This window comes from Botryllus schlosseri, chromosome 6 (assembly GCF_051294905.1).
Source record: "Botryllus schlosseri isolate E-star chromosome 6, Bs_hap1, whole genome shotgun sequence".
Lineage (NCBI taxonomy): Eukaryota > Metazoa > Chordata > Ascidiacea > Stolidobranchia > Styelidae > Botryllus > Botryllus schlosseri.
Window position 1 is genome coordinate 18,234,315 of NC_137241.1, and position 20,764 is coordinate 18,255,078.

The following is a 20,764-nucleotide window of genomic DNA, read 5'->3' on the forward strand; positions in this document are numbered from 1 at the left end:
AGGCGTCGCCAACGACGCCAAGTTAGCTTTTCTCTTTCATTAATCAACGGCAACGCATTGTGTCAGCCAGGATTTCACGGCGTGCGATGTTAGGTACAACAAATTATGAGATGGCATGGTTGCCTGCGCGATGGCAACTTTGATTTTGCGTCTAAACAAATTTTGTATTAAGCTCGATGGATTAGATCTTTCCGATGAATAGGTGCTTTCACCGTTATGGGGAAAAATCCAATATGGATTTAAGCAGTCATCAGCCGGCAATATTGGATATAAATTTTAAGATTTTTGAAACGGGACTTTCCGAGCCCCTAACACCACCTAGATATGCCACCTTAAGACCCTATAAAGACTTGTCTCAGCTACCAAAAGCATAATTATTCCGATGGTTATGAAAATTTACTAAATGAATTCAGCAAATTGATAGCTAAGATGCGAATTGAGTGGCGAATTAAGAACTTATCAAAGAGCCATGTTATATCGTCAAGAGCCATACCAACCAAATGCCAGACTAATTAATCTGACTTGTGTATTATAGGCTCACAGCGGTTGGAATGGGCATCTTTTTTCATAATGAAGACACATTACCACAACAACGTTCCCGCGCTTGTCACTTATTGGCTATTGTACCCAACATAGTAAACTTGGAAATATAGGCCTAGATGGTGCGTTCAAAGTATCCACAGAAGATCGCGAGTCCTAAATATTGCGATTGCGATTACATGGGCTACCTCCCGCTACTTATTTGACCATGTACCACATTTGTTTATAGATAATTACGGTACGGTCTACTAATCCTTACTGCTACGACAGCTGGATTACCAACATATGCGACTAGAATTAGAACTATAACTATACTCACTTTTCAAGAACTCGCAACAGAACATGAACTAGAACTAATGACCTTTACCCCTACTAACCAGCTAATAAAAACTGATAATACGAATTACTACATTGTAAATTAGCTTAGAAATATTGTAGATGTATTCGTCATTTCAAAAGGACGGGGTTTCGAGTTGGAAATGGGAAGGCTTTCAACTCCCTAACTCCACCCTGGCTACGCCAGCGTTCGTAGTAATGACTGAGCTAGCCCTAGCAATGGCCGCAAGAACATCACACAACTAAAACTAGAACTACACACATTTCAAAATTCTGAACTAGAACTAGAACTACTCAAAGACAGTAACTATAGTTAACCCTCAACTAACTAGATTTGGGATATAGTTGGTATAAAGTCTTAGCCATCATTGGTTGCAGGCCTAATCAGTATAGTGACAGTGACTGTTGTTGTGGCGGTGCGCCGTGTGCAGTGGCGTATGTATGGCATATGAGAGGTTGGGGTACTAAATCTGAATCCCGTCCTTCTGAAATGCAAATTATATCTCCAATATTCGTAAGCTCACATGACTCGCATCTCTGAACTGGTGTCTGAAAAGAAACATGAGAAGTCACACTGATTGCAATAAATATCCATTATAATGTTTTCGATTTGTGTCAAAATCATATTATAATGTTTTCTTCTTCTTTTAGCACTCTGTAGGTGCATAGTTCATTCTGTGCTCCAGTAATCTATACTAAATGTATTAGATGTGTAAGTTTATTGTGGTATATTTTTGTTTTTATGATTTAGCGAATATTTGAGGTCTTCGAAGATTTGCAGAGTATAGCGTATTCCCCAGTTAACAAAAATTTAAGAAGCTCTGCCATATACGTTTCGTGATACCAAATTCAAACAAAATAATTCGGCGTATCTAAAATCGCGGTATCTTGCGAATATAGCTTGGGGGTAAGTCGTTTTCGTCGATACTTAACATGTTGATCTGTAATAAATAACATAATGATAGCGGATGTGCTGACTGGTGTCAAGTGAAATCGAAACGACAGTATAACTCAAGCAATAGGTCTACGCTCTATAGTTGGAGTCGACTGTCGCCGTGGTAGGGATATGATTCTAAAAGGCTCGATCTTGCTTTTGCTGCTGATAATATGTCACGACAGGATACGAAGATCAATCGTGACAAGCGTGGCCGATGCAGAGTATGATTATATTGTTGGTAAGTTCGGAAGGGAACTACCGAGTAGGCCTATATGAAATTTCTATAGGCCATATGGGCATAAGGGCTGGGCGCAATGATTCGAGTACGTGAATTTGCTCAATAGTATAATGCGACCTTAGGTATGTCGCCATATTCACTCGAATACTATAGCGTCGACGCGATGCCTCATACTCTATTCAGAATCACTCAAGTTCTCGACTTGGCCCAGCCCACTGGTCTATACTACCTACTCCTCATAACTATAGGTCAATGTCAGGTAAACGGAAAATTTTAGAACAAAAGATAGTTTGTTGTTGAAAGTTATTCACAGTACAAACGTAGGATTTGTAAACTAAACCGCATATTGTTCAAAGTATCAGCTGTAATTCACCGTAAGTAACGAACTATCCACACGTATAGTCGGCATTCAGCTATCCGATGTAGTAGTAGTATGATTGATAAAGTACACCGTCGTATATGTCGACCTTGTCTGGTCATCAACAGATACCGCCACCGCTAGCTCGTAGATATGATGATAATTACTCTTTTTCGCATATTATCGGAATTATTGGAGTTTGGTTATGCTTGTTCGTCAAACGCAGTTTGAGACAGGTGACAAATCATCACCGAGTTGTATATATCATTTTCATTATCATTGTGAATGGCGTCAAAAGTTTCAAAACGTTGTTTTCTCAATCGGCAATCGTTACACTCCAACTCTCGCCGCGCAGCCGCTCCTTGAACTATTCTTGAACTACTCTTTCGTTTCGCCAGACAGCATTGTTGCGTCCCAATGCCAATTTCCGTAACAATGAAAAATAGAGGCTGATTGTGGGGGTTCCAGGGCCATGAGCGGAACAAAATTTATATTTTCGTAATCAGTGCAGAGTCAGCTTTCGATTGATACCCGTTTACACCAAATTTAATGCTCGGCAAGCCGGTCAAAATTGACCGTCAAATTGCCTGTAGCAAAATGGTAATTGTGAGGTTGACCAATTTCACTGCGCCGTGAGATTTGCTTGTGTCGACACCATATAGGACACTATGATCAGCGGTGGCTTTTGGGGTGGGCGAGGTGGGCGGTCGCCCGGGGCCCACCCTGGTCGAAGGGCCCCCCTCTTTGGTTTTAGCGCTTTTTTCAAGGGTTTGTAGCGGAAAGACGGGGAAATCCTTGTACCAATCAAGAAGATGATTGCGTTCAGATGAGTAAAAAGTCCCACATCACGAGAATCATCAAGTCTTTGCAAGTTTGCATGCCTTTTAAGTTGGTGGGCGAATGGGGAGTCTGGGGGGCCAAGCCCCCCAGAAGCTGCCATTACATACTTATAGCCCCCCCCCCCCGGAAGTCTCGCCCAGGGGCCCCCCAATCGTAGGGCCACCACTGCCTATGATTAAACCATTTTGGATGAATAACTTTCAAAAATCTGATATTATGTTATTGGATACCATATATCAGGTTCTCTAACAACAAAAACGCCGAACGGGGATATTGCACAATGTGATATACGGTATATTTTCTTTCAGTTGGAGGTGGAACAACAGGTGCTGCTGTTGCAGGAAGACTTTCGGAAAATCCCAATGTTAAGTAATTATACATATACAGATATATTGGTAGATATAGCTCCAGTTATAGATATAATATAGGTTTCTACACGACTAACAGAATCCTGGTTATCGAGGCCGGGAAATCGGATGAAGCATACCCGAAGATCAGAGTTCCTGAATTCGAAAGTTTGATGTTTTCTGACGCTAATTGGGACTTTCGAACTGTTCCGCAGAAAGTGGCTGGTCAAGCTCTTGTCAACAAGGTCGGTTTGAAAAACATGCACATATATGCCCACTTTTGAGCCATCTTAACATCGGATAAAATTATTCCACAAGAAGAGTATGATACATCAACTGATATAATCCTTTCATAATAATTCACAAATTGTATCATAGAAAACTGTAGAAAGCTTTAATTTAGCTGTGACCGTTACCATATATCAGTGGTTCCCAACGTGGGCGATTTTCAGAAGCAAGGAGGGGGATACCGAAGGGGCGATCGGTGGGCGATTGGGGGGCGATAGGGCGAGAAAATGTTATAACATCCAGCGAGATATATTTAATTAACACGGCCAAAAATGTACGTGAAGACGTCTCATTCTGCATATTACGCGAACGTTGACTAAAAAAATAAAGGTAAACCCAAAGGAAAGTAGTCGCGGGAACCGGTTTTCCGGATACCATTTCGGAAAAATGACCTTTTCTAGTCAATTCACCGGCGATCAGAGTTGGGTGAATAAATTATTCCCGTTTATATGTCATATTTCTCGCATCCGTAAATATGGGCTGGGTAAGATTTGAGTCGAGCTTGATAAAGGGGGCGATTAGTCGAAAAAGGTCTATATGATATTTTCTTTTGGCGAGTAGCGTGGTGGTACGTTTCATTGCTTCAATACGGCAATATCAATAGGTTGCAGGTTCGAGTCCGAACTATAGAACGGCTTTCTCATCGTTGGAGGTTTATATATGTCACTCATTGCCATCCGATCCTCGTAATATGCAGTATCTTAAAAAAAGTCTACAACGAATTTGAGTCATGCTAAGTACCAGCTCGGGAATTGTATTAAGGAATATCGGTATGTTTTAAGGTGACTGTGACCACAACCATTAATACTAAACAACAACAACAACAACAACTCTGGCATTATATAATCTGTGACTTATGTATTAATAGACGGAAAGATGGCCAAGAGGGAAGATATTAGGTGGAACAAGTTCAATGAACCACATGATTTATCATCGGGGCAGTCCTCACGATTTTGACTCGTGGGAAGATCAGGGAGCTAAAGGATGGAATTGGGGAAACGTTGAAAAATACTTCGTGAAGGCGGAAGGCTCTCAAGATCCCAGATTGTCTCCAAAGCTAGGGCGAAATGGGCCGTTGAAATTGACCAAAGCCTACGATCGACCAATAGTAGATCATATAATCGAGGATGCCGCACGAGAATTGGGTAATATACGTAGTGAACCGCTTACTCTACCCGGTATGATGGAAATCACTGCTATAAGATAGGTTAAGAAATACATGACAGCAATATGCATATTGCATACAGCTCTGTTCATTAATCAACCTCTATATATTTTAGACTGTTCATAGGTTACAGTCCTTTCGTTCGTACTTTTGGCACGCATGCTTTCCCTAAAAGTGTCAGTGACATCAGGTGACCCCTCGTTCGGCATTATTGACAATGGCCAGCAATAGTAAGGGCAATCCAGGCATGATTATTTTTGGCATTTCGGGAACCAGATTCCAAAACTGACAAACTTAAAATTTTGAAAATACCAAAAATAAGGCTTTTTGAAAATATAGACTTTCATTAACTCTTTTGATAAAATTGTGATCAAGAATTGGAAGGAGTTTGTGTAAAGCGAACAAACAAGTGTGCAATGCAAATTGTTTGCATTTTCGTTGAATCATCTATATTTCTGCAAGGGATCAATACAACGGACTACATTGAGAGCCTCGAAGGATTTTCTAAGTTGGTAGCGACGATCTACCGTGGACTTCGTATTAACTCGATCGAAGCATATTTGCGGGATCATTTCCCCGACAGGTAGGGTCACAGGTAATAAAGACCTGCCCGGGGCCTACAATGTTCGGCCCCGACCTACCGAATATAAACCAGGATACCTACTAAAGTGACGCTCTCGAAGCGAACAGAGATGGTCAATTGGTCATATTGTTCAACAATAATGGTTCCATGTATTCGTTCTAAATCTAAAGGCCTTAACGCAAATAGCCTCTGTGCAGCCTGTGTTGCGTTGTGTGCGTTTTTGTACCATAGACAACCAGTGTATCACAATTAGGGGTGGTCAAAGTCGAGTACCTGAGTGATTCGATTTTGAATCGAGTATTTATCTCGGTTCAAGTCGAGTATCGGTCATTATGATGTCAAACAGTATGAATAGCGTGGACATCAAAGAATACGGTGCCAGTTCTAATTCACCTTAAAGGTAATTTGGTAGTTTTTCTACCATTGTGGGTCGATCACGCATTAACAGTTATGTCATTTCTGCTAACGTGCGTAGCTTTGTACTCTTTCGTATGCTGTGATACCACCACCCGAAGTCTCATGGCTCCAAAGTTGAAAATGGTATCGAGACTATAATTCTCCTCTAACTCTCTCTCTCTCTCTCTCTCTCGATTCAGATTCAAGTACCCGAATCATTGTGCCCAGCCCTAACCACGATTAAAACCATTAAAGCCACGGATATATTATATAACCGGGGCCACCATTACAGTACCGTTGGACGTGAATCTGGGTCTCTTTTGCAATCTCATTCTGTGTGTTGAAGGTTTATCTGGCCTTATAAACCGGTGGACACTGGACATCCAATAACATATGTGGAGATTGATGTCTGGGTCAGCGAGAGACAGAAGAGTAGCGGAGAGGACCACAGCAGTTATGAACGCTAGGCCTAACAGCAGTGGTTCTTAGACTTTTTAGGCCCCGACCCAAATCTGAGTTGAATGGCATCTCGCGACCTAAAACCTCCATTAGTATGCTACACGTTTTACGGGCATGTGTGATATAGCGAACGCGCAGACGACAGTTGTAAGCAACACAGCTCTTTGAAACATTTTTGTCACACGCGATTTGAAATTGGGGTGCATTATTATCCTCTGTGGGTCGCATTTCTAGTCCAGTGATGATCATAGGACGGACTCGGATAGCGTTAGGACTAGAATTCGCACAATTTTCATACAGTCGGATCGGATTTGAATTCTATTGCCGATTTCGTTTCGGATATTTTCGGATATTTGTAACTTCTGCTTCGGATATTTTTGTATAATTCTAACCAGACATGACTTTTGAATTCAAATCAAAAGAGAAAATCGTCCTTTCGACAACTAAATACGGACATTAAACACGTTCTGATAGCACTGGTAGCACTCTAAAGTTGTTCTGTCAAAGGTCCAAGCAAATATATATCAGCTAACCCTAACCTTAGCCTTTGAAAAGATTACTCTGCTCAGATCTACAAAAAAGGAATCTTCGGAATATAGTTATTCGATTCCGATTTTGGACGACATTATTCGGATTAGCGTGGATTTTTAGTTTGGATTGTTAGGATTCGGACGGATAGTTCCTCTGCAGAGACTCGAGCTGTCGGACGGATTCGGATTCTCAGAAATCAATATACGCTCATCTATTATTTCTACTACTATCTACTCATATTGTGAGGTCGGGACTGTACCATTTCGACGAGCGAACATATAAATATCGAAGGTTTTGGTCAACCAGCGACGGTAATTTTTGGCCAACGTTTCATCGCCGCAAATCTTGTAGGCACCGCACTTTTGCCATCCGTATGTTGGCCAAAACTTCACGTCTCCGTGTGTTCCGGCGCGGAAGGCGGGTGGCTCTCGAAATACCTGTGTCTCATAGTTCTGCATCCAATCGTTGCACTGCCCTACACTAAATTATCCCAGCGGTCTCCGACTGTTTGTTCGAGAGAATCCAACGTCAGACAAATCTTGCCATGAATTCAAACCAATTTATGTACTACAAAGGTCGACGTATTTTCACAATCAATAAGTCATATTGTAGTGACGACTTTTCTGCATATCTCGCTTATTAGTGCGGAGCGGATCGACAAATTCTCTGGTCCGACTCCGATCCGGTTTTGCAATTCTCTGGTCCGGCTCCGATCCGGCTCCGGTCGTATCCGGAAAAAGTACTGATCCGGCTCCGGCCAAAAATGAAAAAGCCCGGCCGGAAATCCGGCCCAACACGGTACGGTGGTTCCGTGAATTTATAAATATGACTCGTTTATTTTCGCACTGGCTTGGCGGTAGTTGGTAGTTATTTAGTTGAAAACGTCATGCTTATCCGTAAAGATTTTGGCCTTATCAAAAAAGTACTGATCCGGCTCCGATCCGGTCCGGCCAAAATTGAAAAAAAAACGGCCGGATATCCAATCCGGCTCCGGTCCATGCTCCACACTATCGCTTATTGGCTATAGTACCCAACACAGTGACCTCGGATTATACTACGAACTATACACAGGAAAACGCGCGAAGCACGAAGAAATTTTTCGTTGCAAGAATTTCAACAAACATTGCATACATATTAGATCGCTCTGGTGTCGTCGCGACCCAAAATTATACCCTCGGCGACCCGTGTTTGAGTCGCGACCCATACTGAAGAACCCCTGCTTTACAGAAATACTGTCCAACGAAAAGTGAAGCGAAGGGTCCCACTGGCGTATGTTGTAGCCAATTATTATTAATAGCAGCTACGGAATCATATTAAATAATATTTGTCCATACTGTAAGTGACCATTACAGTCGAAAACACCATGAATATAACAAACAAATACCAATTATAATAAGAGGTACTGTGAAGGCCTATAAATATTACGCAAGGAGTAACGTAACACTTTGATATGTAATTTAGGAAAGATCGACTTCATGTACTGTGTGAATCACTTGCCACAAAAGTACTTTTTAACATCACGAAAAATGGTCCGGTTGCTGCCGGCGTCGAATACATAAAAGATGGCGAAACTCGTCAAGCGTATGCGCGAAAAGAAGTTATTTTGTCGGCTGGGGTGATAGGAACTCCGCATTTACTGCTGCTATCTGGCATTGGACCGGAGGAACATTTAAATGAGCATGATGTAAGAGGTGTTGTTTCTATTCTAAGGAGTTGACTCAAAAATTAATCTCGTTACAGATTCCGGTGATAGTGAATTCACCAGGAGTTGGATCGAATCTGAAAGATCACGTTCGCATGCAATATTATTTGTACTCTGACAAATTTCCAGAAGATTATTCGATGTCCCGCAACGAGGTATAGAATATGTTTCGAGGTAAACAGAGATCCGACACCTATTTCAAACATAGATTGATGAAGCTGATGATGAATATATACTCATGGGACTAGGACCTCTGCTCAATACCAGATTTACTTCTTACATTCACTTCCGTACAAATCTATCAGGCACGCCCTACAGTGCGAGCACTAAGTGAGATCTTCGTGAAAATGCACCAGGATGTTACCCCGCCTATTAAGCGAACATAACATTTATATTTTATAGAAATAGACCATTTCCGGAAATTCAAATAGGAATACACCCCATGAAAGTGCAACTCTCAGATTTTAGCACAGTCTACGATGCAACGACATATAAGATCTCGGTAAGAATCTTCATAATATCTTTAATATTCATTCACATGAAATTTTTAACTTCTGTGCAGTTATTTGCAAGTGAGTCTAAAGCTTTCTATATTGGTGTACCGTGGCTAGGGTTGCATTTAAAACAAACGGTGTTTTAAAAAACTTTGTTTAAAACATGATTTAAACAGTGATTTATCCAAATGGCTTACAAATCAAAAATTTTTGTTAACGTTTTATAATTATGCCATAATTGTTTAAATACTTTCTAAAAACATGTATTATGAGCCTACGGACGATTTGCAACCAATATAGTCGAAGTACACGATATGGAGAGGCTGGAACGCTCGAATTCGTCGTCGGTTCAACAGTTCGAACAAGTAGATATAGAAAATTGTTGCAGAATGGGTGTTCTGAGGATGATGACCGCCGACCGTAAATATGCTGCAAAACAATGCAGTCCTTGTTAAAGATATATTTGTTTGTTTATGACAGGGGTCGGAAGCCCTTTCCGTCCAAGGGGCCAAATTTACCCTTTTTTTAATTGTGAATGCCAATCCGCCGTAACGTCACGATTAAAGATCCGTGACGCCATGGCTAAAATAAACATGTTTTAAGCAAGGGCCATGTTTTAACATGTTTATTTTAAATTGATTTTGTTTCAAATGAAACCGTAACCGTGTCACTGTCGGATTTGATAATGGCACTCTTTCCAACGGGCGATCGAGTTTAACTCTGAAAGTCTCGCCGTCCGATCCAGGTAAGCAGTGTCTTAAAAAGTCTAGAAGTGGGCCGTGCTACAGTCGGCAGCTATCACGGCTGGTGTGAATAACCATTGTAGTCGACAAACACCATGAATATACCTCAAACAACAACAACAACTCTGAAAATAATCCTCGTAGCTGACGATGAATCGTTTAAGGCAGTGGTTCTCAACCGGGGCTCCTCGAAGCCTTTTCGGGGGGTCCGCGAAATGGTTGATAAACTAATTTCTTTTTTTAAATAAAGGAAATCACTAGTCAGTTTTGCTTCATCACTGCTAAAACTTCATGACTGACATCGACAAAGTGGCCGTTTGAGATGAAATATCCTACTGCCCAAACTCATTTTAATCGCGAAATTGCCTAATGATAAAATCAATCTCCGTTTAGAGATGATTTGTTGCGGTTTGTTGGAAAAAAGTTGGAGTAGTAAGATCAATCAGGGGATGAACTGCTAGATAGAAATGACTAGGCTGGACGTTTTGGGTTCATTAAAAACCTGCTTCTCAATCTTGGTGCCAGATATGTTGCGATTTTACCGAAAGGTGTCGTCGAAAGCGTTACCCGTTATTATTACATTCGCCACCACCTATCTTGATGGAAATGGATTTTGGGCACTCGTTTATATCGAATCCAAGGTGCGAATTTTCAAGACACGAACACGTATTTGAAGAAATGAAGATTCAGAATTCGCTTCGAAGTAATAAAAGTCTACCCAATTTTTACATAAATAGTGTGATGTTATTTTCAAGAAAAGTCATTTTGTTGCTGTTTATCACCAGACTACAGTTAATATTTGCACAAGATATATGACGGTTGCGCGATAATGGAGCTAAATTTGAACTAAAACTTGTGTGTCGGGGGGGGGGGGAGGAGTCCGCGGGGGTCCGTATACGTATACGTCGTGGGTGCGAATCGTCCGTTTTTCGAAAGTATTTACACAATTATGGCATAATTATACAATGTCTGAAAAAAAAACAATTTTTTAAAGGCATTTGTTTTAAATGCAACCCTGATTGTGAGCGTGTGCGGGGTGTCGCGTTCTAGAGAGGAAATGGTAATCTTCATTGTAAAGGTGTCACGAAAATGAAGAAATACGGCGCAGGATGGTCGTACTCCCACCTGTAACTGCGAGTGCCTATTAAAAGAATTCTAATACTAATCGATTTAGACAAGAGTAGAACTACTGCTCTGCAGTTACAGTTGTACTACTGATGCTGTAGCCCACATTCGCTGACGTGACTGAACTAGGGTTGCATTTAAAACAAACGGTGTTTTAAAACACTTTGTTTAAAACATGTTTAAAACAGTGTTTTCAATGAAGGCCTTTAAAAAAATGTGTTTTTTAAGTTGTAAAATCATGCCATAATTGTGTAAATACTTTCCAAAAAGCATGTTGTATGAGGCTACGGACAATTACCACCCGATAAAGCCGACGTATATCTATATGGGATGGTTGAAACCCTCAAAATAGTCGGTTCAACATTAATAGTGCAGATATATTTACCATATACTTTTAATTGTCAATGTCAGTTCACTATGGCGTCACAATTGCATGTTTTAAATTACGGCCTTGTTTTAAACATGTTTGTTTTAAATTGATTTTTGTTTTAAATGCAACCCTAGACTGAACGGTGCCGGTATTCGAAGTGATAGGTGGTCACTCATAATGGTGCTGTAATGCAAATGAATAGATATGCAGCGCGCAAATTGCACACAAAATGGACCGCGGTCTACGAAAGTGAAGGGACGCTACTACGTATATGCGACATTGTTAGATTATATTGACCGGATGACGCAATTTATGAAACGTTGTTGTTACCTCAAAATTTCAGTTCTTTGGCGGCATTTTATACATGCAATTATGTATATGTATTATATCGTAAGTACAAGTAACACATCGCTGGCGTTTTTGACCAGGACTACGCTGATGAAGTACGAAAGGCTTTAATTGAGAGAAATGGTGTTCTCACGAACTTGATTATGGTAGTAGGGCTGCAGCATGCCAAATCCTCGGGAAGTATCACGCTGCAGTCCAGCGATCCACTGCAACCTCCCCTAATAGACCCCGCCTTCTTTTCAAATGAAGATGACGTTCGAGTTTACGTAGAAGGTAATGTCATTTATTTTATTTTATAGTTTCCTTGGGTAGGAGCGGCGTGTCTCTGCAATAGGATCAAGATTGCGTAATGTGCGGATTCTACCGCTCCGAATATTTTTAAATTTATGTCATTTATTACCGTTTCATGTAATCAGCTGTACAATTACCGCGGTATTGTGTTGCTTGATTCTTTAAAGGACTCCGATTTGTTGAGAATTTGCTCGAAACTGAAAAATTTAAAGAACTCAACGTGAAACATGTCTTCCAACCTTACTGCAACGAATTTGGAAATGAGCCGCCAAGGTATGCATGCATGATGGGTCTTATAGGTAGAAGAATCAAACTTTTAGGTTGATTCAAGTTGAAGTTTCTTTGTTTGTTTTATTAACACATCATTGGTGCTTATCGCCTAGATATGGTCATTTGCGCCACGCACAGTAATTTCAGTAACATCAGTGTATTTTAGGTCTTTGTCATATTACGGACGACTTCCATGCTCGCGCTCTCCCACCATCAGTGTCTCTCGTTTTCAATGCGCCCGTAACTCGATCCTAACTGTCGAAATTTTTGGCTCGGTTCACCATCAGTATGGGCTTTTTGAATCACTGCTATGGAAGTGGGGTTAGCGATAAGGAGCCCAGATAAACCTCCGACACATAGAAACTTGGCAGGGTCGCGACTCGAAGCAGCAACCATCGAGGTGATCATTTTACAGATCCACTGAGTACTTGGAATGCTGGCTACGACAAGTCGCTACGTCGGAATATCACCCATGCGGCACTGCAAAAATTGGCAGAGAGTCCGACCCTAGCGCTGTGGTTGATGAGCGTCTGAGGTATAACCTATATAATAAATACTAATAAAGCTTGTTTCATTAAAATGAAAAATGTATCATATATCATATATCTAGCTATGACACTAAATCTTTTGAGTAACGAATTGTTGGTTGCACAATGCACATGCTCCCGATATCCGTATTTTGAGGATTTTAGGTGTCCGACGTTGGCTAACATACGTGTGTTACGTTACGGCAAGCATTAACCGTTATGGGATGACCGTTATTTTTTGTTCATTATGTTGTATTCTGCTATAGACCGATCAGAAATCGGTATCTCGACATTCTTTACTCAAAATTTAATTAAACCTTCCGCCTTTATATCTTGGATCGTATACCTTGAATGAACATTTGTTGGGTGATAAATCATCAGGTTGCGCAATGTATCGTGGCATAACAATTTAATAACGTCAAATCTTGGGAAGAGAATTCGTGTTTTGGAATATTGAATGCTCCATGAGGTCTACTGTATTGGTCAAATGCTCAAAGCACCACATGCATAAAAAGTCCTGATAGTGTTAGTCATGTACCGTAGATGGGCAAAGTACTCATCGACGATACTCAAGTATACAAGCAGAAGCATTGCCGTAGCCTACATTTCTACTCCACTACAATCAGTTAGAAGTAGCGATTTTTAAGACATGGCAAACTATTGAAGTTTTAATAGGAAACGCATATAGTGCAGTGGTTCTTAACCTTTAGCAACGGCTGCGGAACACGTACGTTAATCTGCCAGCCTCCATGAGACCCCAAATTTTTCTAGAGTTATAAAAACGAACGTCTGCCACATCTAACTACGCATCTGATAAATTATTAGAGAATAGATTAATGGTGTTCAAAATGAACTGTGCATCAACAGTGTGTAAAAGAACAAAACCATTAAAATATAATTTTCAAGCAAAACGAAAACATCATAATGAATATTTATTGCAAATCAGTGTGACTTCTTCTGTTCTCCTTAAGATACTGTTCAGAAATGTGAGGCTTCACCTTGTAAATTTTCACCGTATTGTTCGGTCTTAAAGCCGCAGCACGATACCAATTGCTTAATTACAAATGAGATTATAAATATTGGAGATAAAATTGGCTTTTCAGAAGGACGGGGGTTCGATTGCGAATCCCAATCTCCCCTGAGTACGATATGTACACGACTTACCGCCACAACAGTCTCAATTCGGCTACTGATCGGGACTTTACCTGCAACCAATAATGTCCAAGGGACGTAGGCCTACCCACAAATCATATACGTATAATATGTGTTGAGTGTGTGTCTTGAACCCCGGGGAACCCCTGAGACAGGCTCACGGAACCCCCAACAATGTTCCATGGAACACCGATCAAGAAGCATTGGCATAGTGCGAACACTCAAGTAACTAGATTGGTAGAAGTAGATCGGTTGTTACTAATTGAAACATTTCGCGCAGGCCAAATCTCCTAAATCGCATATTCTCTCCGTCTATTTTTAAATTACTTCGCCTCGCCTCCTCGGTTTGTGTATATACAAAATCATATAGAACTTTGTCGATTAGAAAACATCATTTTGAGATTCGTAGTCAGAATCTATATTTTGCTGACAGAGTGCGAAATGTCAAACACCTGAGGATCGCAGACGCTTCAGTTATGCCACATGAGATAAGTGGGAATCCGCAAGGCACTTGCTACATGATTGCAGAGAAGGCTGCTGATATGATCAAACAAGACTGGGCTGAATAAGAGCCGACACCTTCAAGAATATATCGTATGCCGGAACACCTTATTGCATACACGAAATAATTTACGAATGAAGCATAAAGCGCGAAACATATATACGCTGTATGTAGCCTAACATACCTATAATGTGATTACTGCCGTGAGGGTACGAATAAATAATATGTTATATATATTGTAAACTCGACGAGTGAATTGCAATTGTTGCTTCAGGTCGAGGTTTTGTCGAGGTTGGCGCAATCCGCTGAAAGCAATGGATTTATACTTTATCTCCCCTAGATTTATAGATTCGATTGGCAATCATTGGCATCGAAATATATGTCCAGCATATATAGAGTATTATTTATATATGTTGTAGAGATTTTGTAGCAATTGCCAGCAGTCTTACACACATGAATCCATATCGGTCCTCGAATGTTAATGGATGCCACATGTATGTTGAGAAGATTCATGTGTTGGACATTAAGGAAGAATTTGAGACGGGGTTAAACCCGCTAGACGCCAACCCGCCACACGCCAAACGCCACCCTGTGGCTGAGTCACTACGTGGCGTGTGGCGTGTAAATGGGTCGAAACGCAGACTGGCGGCTGAATTGCTACATGCTGGCGTTTGGCGTGTGAACGGGTTGAAACGCAGACTGGCGGATGAATTGCTACATGGCATCTGGCGTCCAACATTTTACGAAAAGCAAGCTAAGATCATGCATTTTCGACGCCCATTAAGAAAATGTTCTGTTTATTGCTTCATCTGACTTGTTACTAGATGTTAAAAACCTTCACAAAGCAAGCAGCATCAAGTGTCCCATTAATGCGGTGTTGTTAAAGTGTGACTACATATCAATCAATCAATCAGGTTTATTAATATTTTCATCATTTCAAAACATCACAAGACTGCGATACAATGAAAAGATAGGAAGGTGTCGAAACAACTTGGAGTAGCCGTTAAGATCAGACACCCACCTTAGCCTAGGCGAAATAAATAAGAGGGATGCACTGCACACTGAATGAAAAGTAATGCAGAGAATATATTTTGCTCTTTTTGTGATTGGTACGATTGAGATTAGAGCAATGTAGCGTAATATACTAAAGTGAGTGTGAGTTATAGTAAAAATGAAAATTCTGGCCCGCCAAAGAGTCGTATACTCGATGTTTGGCCAGTGACTAGCAAAAGGCAGCCGACCTCTGCCGTGCAGCCACAGGGCGTCTGTAATTTTGAGACGTGTGTAACTAGCAGTGATGAGCATCGGACGGACTCGGATATAGTATTTAGACCGGATTTTGCACAATTTTAAGACAGTCAGATCGGATTCGGATTCTATTGCAGATTTTGTTTCGGATATTTTCAGATAGTTGTAACTTCTGCATCGGATGTTTTTGGATAGTGGATTTCTAGTCAAAAGAGAAAAATCGTCCGCTCGATAACCGCGGACGGTAAACGCGGACGGTAAACGAACGGCAAACGAGTTCTGATAGAACTGGTAGCACTCTAAATTTGTTCTGTCTAAGGTCCAAGCAAATATAACTCAGCTAACCCTAACCTTAGCCATTGTAGAGACTACTCTGCTCGGATGATAATAGATAGGATTCTTCGAAAAGGTTATTCGATTCGGAATTTTCGGATTCTGGCAGGCATTATTCGGATTCGCATGGATTTTTGGTTGTGATTGCTCGGATTCGGACGGATGGTACCTAAGAGACTCGAGCTGTCGGACGGGTTCGGATTCTCAGAAATCAATATCCGCTCATCACTGGTAACTAGCCAGTTACACAGCGCCTGGTGTATAGGATTTGATTTATAGGCAAAGTTACTTATCGAGATGGAAGGGATGGTTGCATTATTATCTTCGTCGATAGAGGAATAATGTCTGCTGCAGTTATTTGTTGGATTTCTGCTCGAGCTCCCTTGTAGCATTGGGTGCAATGACTTCAGCTGAGGACTTTACGCACCTTCTTAAAATCGTTACAGCTGAAGAAAATAGTTGCAGTCTATGCGACATCAGTTTTGAAAGCTACATGATCATGTTGAGGTGGTACACTGGACTAACCGTGTAGAACACGACGTCAGCCCAGAATTAGAAGGTTTGTCCAGATTTTTACATAGACTACTTGCATACCGTCCTTCGGACTTCTTCGAACTAGCCTATTCATTCATCCTCGTATGACGGAGCTAGCGCTTGCTGTCCACCAACTAAGTTGGACGTAGTTACGGCATAGCCGACATATATCCATACGAAAAACGTCGACATGTAGGCTACAAATGAGATGCAGCCAGTGGCGTCCTGATAGCTGATATATCCGACGCCATATGTCGACATATACAAGTTAGATGCACCCCATGGCGTCTGGATAGTGGATATATCAGACGCAAAACGGCGGAATATATAAATTAGAGGCATTTGGTGGCGTCTTGATAGTCGATATATCCATCCAGACGCCAAACTGCGACAATCGACATGCACAAATTAGATGCAGCCCGTGGCGTCTTGGTAGCTGATATATCCGACGCCAGACGTCGACATCTACAAATTAGATACACCCCGTGCTAACCTGATATCCAGTATCCACTATACCAGTGGTTCTTACTCATCTCAAACACCGGTCCGCAGACCGATGCCGGTCCGAGGCAAGTTTCCTTCTAGTCTGCCAAATATTTTCGAATTTTATATCTCAATTACAAAATGCAATTTATTCAATTCTCCGTTTAAAATCCATCTTCCTAAGATAATTGTAAATGTATTCGCATCACGATGCCTAAGTGAAATACAAATTCAGGGGCACCTTTGCCCTCTCAATTCTCGAGTTTGACATTGTAATATTATAGAATGACATTGTAATTTGTAGATATATATATATCATTGTCAGACAAAGAAAGTGTTGTCAATCGATACAGCTGAATTATTTTAGGACTGCTTTCTGAACCAAGTTCCCACTTCCCATTTATCATACATGCTTCTGTTTTCCAGGCTACATTGTATCATGTCGATTGAAGTGTATGCAACGCGTGACATAACACAGAAGTCACTACCACTGCATTAAACTTCTTGGGCGTCGCGTATCATTTCAGGTTTTTTTAGCTAATTTCTTTAGCAATCCGCCACTTCGCGCATGGAGAGCAAGACTCCTAATTTCAATGTACCGGCGGATCGCAAAAGTAAAAAGCAATGCAAAGAATGCCAGAAAACATTTCCCGATCTTACTGCTTAACTAGACATTGGCGAGATGCCCACAAACTTCTATAGCAACCCTTCCTATCTGAATTGATCCAACAAATGGTGTTTTAAGGGTTTCTCATGTATCATCGGGCTCGGTTGCTCCATTACATGTTACAAAACATTCGATAAAAGAGATTATTGGGTGTGAGGACAAAGATTGCATATCAATTTTCGCAACCCTCGATGACAAAAATCCTGATGTATATCTACAATTCGACCATCCTGCACGAGGTTGTGAAGGCGACCGAAATTACTACGGCCAACTTCTACTTGGTGGGACTGGTATGTTACTCCATGTCACATTGATGTGAATCAGGCAAAAAAACTCTAATATTGAACTATTTTCTTCACAGATGAGGGGGAATCAGCAAATTATTGCAATAAATGCAATAGTAAAAAGCCGAAAGCAATGATAACGGATTGGGTATGGAATTGCAAAGTTGATTTGTCCGGTATGATGATCCAAGTATTTTATCGGTGGCGGCTGTGACCGGCGGACACACAAGGATTGTTGTTACCCAGGGCAAGAGCTACCTCCTGGTCATTTTTATTGTGCTCGTTAGACTGGAGAATAATCTGAATAAAGTTACTTACTTTGTCATTCATTTCCATGTATATGCAGTCTTAGGTGTGAGATAGTTGCGAGTAGGGTTGCATTTAAAACAAAAATTAATTAAAGCAAACATGTTTAAAACAAGGCCCTTGTTTAAAACATGTTTTTTATTTTTTAAGCCATGACGTCACAGATATTCAATTGTGACGTCATAGTGGATTGACATTGCCAATTGAAAAGATAGGGTAAATATAGCTCCTTGGACGAAATATCTACGTACTATAGCTGTTGAACAGACTATTTTGAGGTTTCCAACCATCCCATATCGTATACGTCGGCTATATCGGGTGGTGATTGTCTATATACTCTATACTATAGAGTATATAGGCTCATACAACATGTTTTTGGAACGTATTTACAACTTGAAAAAAAATTGTTTATTTTAAAAAGGCCTTTGTTCAAAGCACTGTTTAAAACATGTTTTAAACAAAGTGTTTTAAACAACTATTTGATTTAAATGTAACCCTAGCTGCAAGTGTAAAGAGGGGAAGGAGAGACTAAACGCCGATACTAGTCAAAGGTCGGCAATCGAAATAACATCGTCCAAATTTGAATGATGCTACGCAGTTTTTAAAAAATTATATTAGAATTACTGATTTCGCAAAAGATTGGAAATTGAATTAAATTACGAATTACAAAGAAATACAAAATTCTGGTTCACTTCTGTACGCCATATAGCAAATTAGCCGCCACTCTTCGTTTCAACCCATTCACACGTCAGACGCCATGTCGCAATTCAGCCGCCAGTCTGCGTTTCAATTCGTTCACACACCAGACGCCACGTAGTGACTCAGCCGCAGAGCGGCGTTTGGCGTGTGGCGGGTTGGCGTCTGAGCGGGTTTAACCCCTGTTGCGAGACTGGGCGCGGCGAGACTATTCTATTGGGGCAGAACGAAAACAGCACTTCGACAGCCCTGAAAAACGTTGGCCTTGCCTTGCAATTTCAATCATCGCATTTTTGCCAATTCCATTGTTTGCGAATAAAGGTGGTGCTGTAACAGAACCGCCAAGATCCGTAATAGAATGTAATATATTATTGTATATATCGGCTTGATAACTAAGCATTCTAATGGAAAACAAGAACATGGAGTTGAGGTATCATTTTATAATCATTTGACTGGTCCGGCCCTCGAGCGATCTGAAGGTTTGAGTCCGGCCCGCGACACCAGTTGAGTTTGACACACCTGGCGTAGGTTGATGACCTTTTATTTCGTCATCGGCTTCCCAAATCTCTCAATCATGGTATTCGAACTTCGAAGTGCTAGGGTTCCGCGAACTATTTTCCCTTTCAGAGAGAGAGAGAGAGAGAGAGAGAGAGAGAGAGAGAGAGAGAGAGAGAGAGAGAGAGAGAGAGAGAGAGAGAGAGAGGGAGAGAGAGAGAGAGAGAGAGTCTTTATTTTTATTAAAGCTGGAGTCGAGCCGAAGGCATGACTTTTTTTTAGTCAACACAATACTATATATCTATAGATAACCAACCTACGGATAGATACGCAACACCCGTCGTCACGCTTGCTTGCCCGGCGGAATTTACTGCCCAGCAATCTAGGGACTGAATATGACTCTTCCAGGACATGTTCGAGTCCAGTAAAACTCCGAGATATTTGGCATTATCTGTGTTGGAAACGGGCTGACCAGCGATATTACCGGTTAGGTTATTTTTTGAATTTACTGTCAGCAATTGCGATTTCGAGGCGTTTATGCAAAGGTTGTTCTGGGCCGTCCACTCATGGACTTTGGGCATTTGGTCACCAGTCAGGGCATCCAGCTCTGCCGTCGAAGATGCGGAAGAGAGGAGATGAGTATCATCAGCGAACAGTGTGGTGTTCAATGAGGAGGTTTCAAAAATGTCGTTGACATATAAGGTTAAAAGGACTGGTCCAAGTACTGAGCCCTGGGGCACACCACAGGTCACCGGGTGAGGAGAGGACAAGGTGTCTGAGATCGCAACCATTTGTTGGCGTCCAGTGAGGTAACTTTTCATGAGCTCAAGTTGTGGGCCCCGAAGTCCGTAACGCGCCAATTTCGAGATGAGAATTTTATGATCTACGCAGTCAAACGCTTTTTTTAGGTCGAGAAAAATGCTACATCCCACATTTCGCTTCTCTGAGATATCATAGTACTGTTCGGCCACTGTTAGGAGGGCATGAGCGGTTTGGTGTTTGTTTCGGAAGCCAAATTGTTGAGGGGAAATGACAGACATTTTGGCGAGGAATGAGGACAGGCGGGAGAGGAGCAACTTTTCGAATACAATCCCGATGCATGGGAGAACGAATATCGGACGGTAGTTGGTGACATTAGTTCTATCCCCAGCTTTGTGTACAGGGACTACTCTGGCT

At 41.2% G+C, this 20,764-nt stretch overlaps 1 protein-coding gene across 4 annotated transcripts; it reads left to right on the forward strand.

Moving 5' to 3' along the window:
• Nucleotides 1-1,703: 1,703 nt before the first annotated feature.
• LOC145441317 (glucose dehydrogenase [FAD, quinone]-like) lies at nt 1,704-18,412 on the forward strand. 4 transcript variants are annotated; one of them, XM_080319145.1, is made up of 13 exons: nt 1,710-2,051; nt 3,558-3,618; nt 3,697-3,841; nt 4,753-5,029; nt 5,512-5,632; nt 8,480-8,702; nt 8,759-8,875; nt 8,929-9,050; nt 9,123-9,222; nt 11,881-12,073; nt 12,259-12,364; nt 12,777-12,896; nt 14,474-15,090. In XM_080319145.1, the coding sequence occupies exons 1-13, from the start codon at nt 1,943-1,945 to the stop codon at nt 14,607-14,609; spliced, it is 1,830 nt and encodes a 609-aa protein (XP_080175271.1). In that variant the 5' UTR covers nt 1,710-1,942; the 3' UTR covers nt 14,610-15,090. The 4 variants fall into 4 exon arrangements, with proteins under 4 accessions (XP_080175272.1, XP_080175274.1, XP_080175273.1 ...); XM_080319146.1 differs by lacking the exon at nt 12,777-12,896 and having other exon boundaries at nt 1,704-2,051; nt 14,474-15,093; XM_080319148.1 differs by lacking the exons at nt 12,777-12,896; nt 14,474-15,090 and adding an exon at nt 18,169-18,412 and having other exon boundaries at nt 1,705-2,051.
• The last annotated feature ends 2,352 nt before the right edge of the window (nt 18,413-20,764 follow it).